General features: G+C 34.6%; 1 protein-coding gene across 1 annotated transcript; it reads right to left on the bottom strand.

Moving 5' to 3' along the window:
- Positions 1 to 5234: 5234 nt before the first annotated feature.
- On the bottom strand, positions 5235 to 6036 carry LOC131009883 (uncharacterized). The gene is made up of 2 exons (XM_057937287.1): positions 5914 to 6036; positions 5235 to 5624 (listed from the first exon to the last, which is right to left on the bottom strand). Exons 1-2 carry the CDS (start codon positions 6034 to 6036, stop codon positions 5235 to 5237), a joined length of 513 nt encoding a protein of 170 aa, XP_057793270.1.
- Positions 6037 to 8032: the final 1996 nt, after the last annotated feature.

Genomic DNA, 8032 nt, shown 5'->3' with positions numbered 1-8032 from the left:
CCACCGAGCTTCATCATCCCTCTCAAGCTCGCCGCCTCCGTCGCTCCGACTCCTGTCTCAACCACCGCAACTCCAGATTCTCATTAAAAAATGGTTCTTCGTGAAGATTTCAATGGCGTGCGAAAATAAAGAATAAGAAGACAGATTCTGAGAGAAAATAAAATATGCAGTGAATAGAAAGATTAAGCACAAACTATGAGATACACCAAATCTTACCATACTTTTCATTGATATTTTCGGTTACTAATATATTGATAATGACTAATCTAACCTTTTCAAAATTAAAATGGTAATAAAATCTGGCAAATCTCAGCCGTGTGATTGAGCTAAATAAATGGTTTAGATCATTTCTCTCTTCTCCACAATATTTAGCTTCTCTATTGATCCCTTCTCTCTCTCTCTCTCTCTCTCTCTCTCTCTATATATATATATATATATATATATGGAGAAGATCCGTAGAAAACTGCAAATTAAGTTGAGAACGGAGAATAAATATAAATTGAAAATTAGAAACATATCTAAAAAAAATTAAAAATCAAATTTATCAAGAACCATAACGTTACTTTTGTTTATAGTTGAATTCATTCTTTTACCAGATCCTGGTCTTTGCATTTTGTTTTTCTATTTTTTCTCTTTTATTTCTTCATTCATTTTTTGTTTTTAAATTCAATTTTGTTTTTAATTTTCTCATTTTCTATTTATGAATCTTGCAATTTATTTTCCTTTTTCTCTATTTTTAAAACATGTTTTAATCTTAATTATGTAATTTAAATGTAATTATATAATTTTAGTTTTTGAAATAGATGGCAAATTATTGAATTACTTTACTATTTAAATATCAAATATATATAAAGTACATAATAATGATGCATGTTGGGAAATGAAAGATATATCCAACCTTCATGTTTTGATGATACCAAAACTGTTAGATCACTTCTAGTTAGTGGTTATCTTTATGGACTTAAATGTTTTAGTCCCTCTAAGTTGCTAGACCAAAGACTGAGGTCTTGAAGACTGAAGATGACAATTCAATTGAAGAACAGTTCGACTGAAAGCTTATTACAAGTTCTGAATGCATCGTAATTGTAGATCCAACTGAAGTCCTAACCGATGGAAAATACACTGGAAACACCTGAAGAATCACGAGTCATAGCGAGCACTTCAACTGAAGACAAGTTCAGTCACACTAAAGACCATGATGGACTGAAGAAATAAAGGATGTCTTACTAACTCCACCCACGTGGATAGATTTCAAGACACGCCACATTTAATGCCCAAGTCAGAGCATTGACTTTAAAAGGACAGAATTTCATTTTTCATGTAAAAGTCTGCAACACCAATTATGAAGGACAAGAAGACCAACTCTCCATTCATCAAAGGAGAATGAAGACAAAGAACCTGAGCAGATTTGGACCACATCTCACAATGGCAGAATTTGAAGAGGGGATCTCCACCAATAGATCTATTCTTCAGAGCTGTCTATAAATAGCTCAGGAAAACACCCCAAGAAAAGTGGGGGAGGAAAAAGATAGAGAATCCGATTCAATCAACAATCAAAAGATCAACTCGAGCTTAACCTCCATAAGCATTGAATCAAAGAAGAAAACAATCAGAGATAATACAATCAGTGCAACTAATTACATAAACTCTCTTAGGTTATCTAGGCAATTAAACAAGATATATCCTTAGCCTAGTTTCAGATTATTTGAGAGTTTGTTCTCAGTAGTTCTAGTTGGTTTATTACATAACGTTTTCTTTAAAGTGAGAAGAGCGATTGTAAATGAGTTCGAGACTGAGACTGAACTCAGTGGTTGTATAGTACCAGTAAACTAAACAGTTAGGTTCCTTGGCACCCGCAAGCTAAGGGAGTTCAGACCAGTGTTCTGACTCAGAGATCTTAGCCAAGCGCTGCAAAGGTATTGTTGTCTTAGCGTGCTAAGAGAAAAACGAGAAACCCAACTCAGTGTGTTGGTACTAGAAATTATATTTTCAGTCTAAGGTTTCCCGTGCACCCGTAAGCACAAGCCCATAGTGTTTGTCAGACTGATCATCTGGTCGTGGACGTAGGAACTTATTTTCTGAACCACGTAAAAATCACTGTGTTCTTTATTTGCTTTCAGTTATTCTTTATATGTGCTAAAATTGTTTTACTACTGAATCTGACTATCTGAAAAGTGAATCTAAGGATTTCATAAAGTGACAAACCTTCTAAAAGGCTATTTGAACTAAGTTTAATTTCCGCTGCTAGTGTTATTAGTTTAACTGATAAATTTTCGGATAATCAGTAAGATTCATAACACTTCTCTGTTTTCGTTCAAACTCGACTGAAGCCTTATCTGGACTGAAGTAATCTGACTGATTCAATTTACTGAAGTCACCCACTGATAGCCTCTCTTCAACTGAAGACTATTTTGTGACTTAACTGAAACTTCCAATTGATATTCTTATCCAAAGCAGGAATTCATGAACTGGTTTAACCTGGAGTTGCCGGATTATTATGATATTGGCAGCTTCATCAAATATGTTATGGGTTTGAAAGCTGGAAAACAAGTAGTATATAACATTTGGCGGGTTGGGGTCGTTGCGTTCATATGGAGCTTATGGAACCATCGTAATGATATTATTTTCAACGCTAGAGCCCCTTCCCGTCATGTTGTTCTGCTTCAGCTCAAGGTTTTCTTGACCGAGGCGGCGAATAATTTTGACTTGACGCTAGAGCCTCTTCTACATCACGTACCAGCTCCCTCATCCCAATTGGGTTAAAATTAATACCGATGGGTCCATCCGGAATGGCATCATGCACACTGGAGAGGTTGCTCATAATGTTTTCAATGAGGTGATCGGCTACTTTCATTTCTCTGGGAGTAAGGGCGCGGCTTTTGAAGCGGAGTTTTTTGCTCTTATTATCGCTATTGAGAGCGCCTATAAAGCGGGTTGGCAGCATGTCTGGTTTGAGGCCGACTCCACGTTCGTTGTTAGTCTCCTGAGTTCTCGTTCTTTAAGTGCTTACCGGGTTTCTCATATTTACCGTGAGGGCAACAGAGTCGCTGATTGTTTGGCCTCTCATGTTAAAGATGAGGGTTATCGGTCTCATGATGTTGCCGATATTAGATAGCTGGTTATTGAGGATCTTTACCTTATTTTCTTCACTCGCGTGGTTGACTAATTGCTTCGTGAGTTTTCTTCTTGCGACGGTTTGGGCAGGCTGTTGCCGTGTTCACTTGGTCTTTCTTTTTGCTTGTTCTATGGTTCTTTTGTTTTTGGGAAGGAGAAAACCGAATGGTTTAGGGACAATGGTTAGGCCAGAGTCTTTGAAGCTATCTTCTCGTTTCTCTTTTCCCCTTCTTTGTGTTCGGTTTAGACGAGCACCCTTTTTCCTATCCTGGATTTTTCCCCTTGGGGTCTTTCCACGATAGGTTTTAATGAGGCTCGGCCTTTAGTCTGCGTTTCTGTGTGCTCTCAAGGGTTTTTTTGTTCTTGCTTTTTCTTGGTTCTTAATAAAATTTCTATTTCATCATTCTTATCCAAAGCTTTTCAGTATCAGTTAAGTTGTCTTATCTGTTCAAACTTCAGTTTTCGCGAAGAATTGCTGGTGAATTTTGACTTTTTATATGTCAGTGATATGGCAATGTCTATGATTAGATTAATGTATCCCTATGATTAAAAAATTGATGTAAATTACATAATTTGTTATAGTTAATTGGTAAATAAAAAAAAATAGAGTTAATTGGCTATAAATTCATACATTATAGTCAAATTTTGATTTTTCCTATACATTATAAAATTGGTGGCAAAATACATATACCTTTAGATTGTTCGGAATTTCCCATAAATTTGAATTTTCTCTAAATCAAAGCTTACGTGTAAAATTAAAATTGATGTGACAAGCTTATCGATCAAAACGACATTGTTTTGATTATTATTTTTTTTAAAAGAATTGGAAAAAAAATCATGTTTGCCGCATTATCGTTGATAGGCCTTCAGGTCGTTGTGCGGCTTCCAGTTGTGGCCCATTAGATTTTTTTTATTATTATTTAAAAGAAAATCAAATCAACGTCATTTTGATCCATAAGCTTGCCACAATAATTTTAATTTTGCCACATAAGCTTTGATTTGAGAGAAATTGAAATTTATGGAAAATTCCAAAAAGCCTCAAAGTGTATGTATTTTGACACAAATTTCATAGTGTATGGGAAAAACTAGAATTTGAATATAATGTAAATTACAGTCAATTAAATTTTACAGTAGCAAATGTAGCTTATATTTTTTGTTAAATTGTATACGTTAAGAAATGAGCTTCTCAATTCATCAAAATTAAATAAAATTATTTATCTTTTTACCCTTTTATGTTGTGCACCTAGAAATAAAAATTACAATAAATTATATGTGATCATATTTATCATACATAAGAATAAATACTTAATATGATGTAATATATTAAATCAGAATAAATCCTTAATATGATGTAATATATTAAATCAGAGTAATTTAATACATATGATGGTAAAATAGAGTAATTTTATTTTCTCATTTAGCAATTCAAATAAAGTATTTATAGGCGGATCATATTATAAATAAATAAATAATATTGATTATATTGTTGAAAATATCTATAGTGAAACCATTAGTGACTTCTATAACATAGCATCAAAGTGCTTTATTATTCAATGGTAAAGTCTTGTAGTATATTTTTACATATTTCATTTTGAGGCACTCTCCCGTGCAATCGGTTACATCGTGCAACTGGTTTATAAATGACACTAGTTCAACATATAAATGACACTTGAAGATCTTCAACTATCATTTGTATGTTGAAGTAGTGTCATTCAAAAATGTTCAAGTGTCATTTCCCGAATGAAGTAGTGTCATTCTGGAAATCAGTTGCACGGTGCAACCGATTGCACAAGAGTATTTGTGTTTCATTTTAATAAAACATAGTGGCATCTAGATATGCAGGGTGCTTCCATCCAATTATAGTTCATTAATTTCTGATTAGAGTTTGTAAATCATCAATTAAATTTTACTATCTTCGTTCACGGAAGAATTTCTTATTTTTGTTTTTTTGGACATTCACAAAAAAAATTATAGTACCTATTTTTCAACTATACCCCACCACTTATAAATATCCCATCTGGCCTTACTTTTCACATTTTCATCACTCCTACTGCTAATAAATAATTTTTCATCATTTTCAATACACACAATAGTCTGTGTATACTAGGATCAGTTGAACCTCAGTTCAGATCCTGAGTGATGTGTCTGAACCCGCACATTCGATCCACACCAACGTAAATCTCCGTCATACGATTGAAACAAGAAGACTTACGTGGTCCAGTCTTTATGGCAACGACCAGTCCTGTTTGCTCATAGATCTTCATATGGATTTGACGTAGAGTTGCCTCGTCACCCTTGGAAAAGGTCAGGCTGGTAACCAGCTGCACACGCCTCGGACCCAGGCTCCGGTACAATTCCACTGCAACCCGGAAATAGTTTTCAAATGACAATCCGGATCGCGTGCCGTGGACGTCCCATTCATGTTGCCACAGTTGATAGTTATTTCTGTGTATCACATCCGGCCAGACAACAGCCATTTCATTGAGAAGTGTCCAATCTAGACCATTTGACTAACAAAAACATTAAAAAAATATTAATAACATCTAGAAAAGAGCAAACTGGATAAATTTTGATAGCACGCTACTTTCTTTTAAGCAATTTGAATCTGGGTTTAAAAAAGTGGGGCGCGCGCCTTAAGCAAGACGCATGGGTGTAGGGCTTTTTTTGTTGTAGGTACCTGATGATGTGAAGAAATCATAATGAAGTACTTTCAAACATTGGCCTCGTGCGCCTCGGGCTTTTTAAAACCCAGATTTGAATCATCTAGATTTAAACAAAATATATGTAGAAAAAACTTACAACTACATATGGATTGCGGATGGGCTGATTAACAATATGATGCGGCACACCAAGTATGACCGGCCACAAGCCATGTATGAGGAAGCAACCATGTGCCTCCGACCATTGCAAGGCTAGTACCATGTTGTGCCAGAGTTGTATTTGCACAAAGCCTCCGTTCACAACAAACCCAACATAGGGCCGAAAATAAGGTGAGCGATCCATCCTGCAATAATACAATTCTCAGTCCTAGGACCCCAACCCTAAACGGTATCGGAGGCCCCTAGTCTTAAAAGGTTTAATGCATGTTTGGTGTATAATAATAGATTAGCCTATATAGATTATTTGCGGTTAGTTTCGCTCGAATAAATTAGATTATTAATCCTATTTTGTGTTTGACAAAGTAGATAGTTAAACAACAATCTAATTTGGTAGTCTATATTAAGCAATTGATTAGGGTTCCAGATTAGTTAACATGTATTAGACCATTGTGTACTCCACTACAATCTCTACTTCAGTTTGAACCACGTTAGAAATGAATAATTCACTAATAATAATTGCAGGGAAAAAAAACTCTTCAAAATCTAGAGCGAGTGACACTATAGCACAATGGGAGTAAAAAAAAAACCTTGTTGATGTGGCTGTTGTCGATTCTCCGTAACGCTTGCTAGTTTAGTAGCTACCAAAACGGTGTAAATACCCCGAGATCAAAAAAATATATGCAAAAAAAAAACAACATACAATTTCAGCAAGGAAAATGAATAGATTGTAGTTAAAAAAACAAGAAAAACAATCTGTGGCGACCACAAATTTGTATACTGCAGCAACCACAAATTTTTCAATCCTAGATCAACAAAAAAACTAAAAGAGAAAATACAATTCTCAGTCCTAGGACCCCAATCCTAAACGGTATCGAAGGCCCCTACTCTTAAAAGGTTTAAGGCATGTTTGGTGTATAATAATAGATTAGCCTATATAGATTATTTGCGGTTAGTTTCGCTGGAATAAATTAGATTATTAATCCTATTTTGTGGTTGACAAAGTAGATAGTTAAACAACAATCTAATTTGGTAGTCTATATTAAGCAATTGATTAGGGTTCCAGATTAGTTAACATGTATTAGACCATTGTGTACTCCACTACAATCTCTACTTCAGTTTGAACCACGTTAGAAATGAATAATTCACTAATAATAATTGCAGGGAAAAAAAAAACTCTTCAAAATCTAGAGCGAGGGACACTATAGCACAATGGGAGTCAAAGAAAAACCTTGTTGATGTGGCTGTTGTCGATTCTCCGTAACGCTTGCTAGTTTAGTAGCTACCAAAACGGTGTAAATACACTGAGATCAAAAAATATATGCAAAAAAAAAAATACAATTTCAGTAAGGAAAATGAATAGATTGTAGTTAAAAGAACAAGAAAAAAAATCTATGGCGACCACAAATTTGTATAATGCAGCAACCACAAAATTTTCAATCTTAGAATTTTTTGATCCTAGATCAACAAAAAAAACTCAAACAGAAAATACAATTATCAGTCCTAGGACCCTAACCCTAAACGGTATCGGAGGCCCCTACTCTTAAAAGGTTTAAGTCATGTTTGGTATATAATAATAGATGAGCCTATATCGATTATTTGTGGTTAGTTTCGCTGGATTAAATTAGATTATTAATCCTATTTTGTGCTTGACAAAGTAGATAGTTAAACAACAATCTAATTTGGTAGTCTATATTAAGCAATTGATTAGGGTTCCAGATTAGTTAACATGTATTAGACCATTGTGTACTCCACTACAATCTCTACTTCAGGTACAACCACATTACAAATTAATAATTCACTAATAATAATTGTAGGGAAAAAACCTCTTCAAAATCTAGAGCGAGTGACACTATAGCACAATAGGAGTCAAAGAAAAACCTTGTTGATGTGGCTGTTGTCGATTCTCCGTAACGCTTGCTAGTTTAGTAGCTACCAAAACAGTGTAAATACTCTGAGATCAAAAAAATATATGCCAAAAAAAAACAAAATACAATTTCAGCAAGGAAAATGAATAGATTGTATACTTCAGCAACCACAAATTTGTAGTTAAAAGAAACAAGAAAAAAATCTGTGGCGACTACAAATTTGTATACTGCAGC

This window comes from Salvia miltiorrhiza, chromosome 2 (assembly GCF_028751815.1).
Source record: "Salvia miltiorrhiza cultivar Shanhuang (shh) chromosome 2, IMPLAD_Smil_shh, whole genome shotgun sequence".
In the NCBI taxonomy this organism is placed as follows: Eukaryota; Viridiplantae; Streptophyta; class Magnoliopsida; order Lamiales; family Lamiaceae; genus Salvia; species Salvia miltiorrhiza.
Note: the sequence above shows the minus strand (reverse complement) of the source record. Positions and strands in the feature narration are given on the sequence as shown.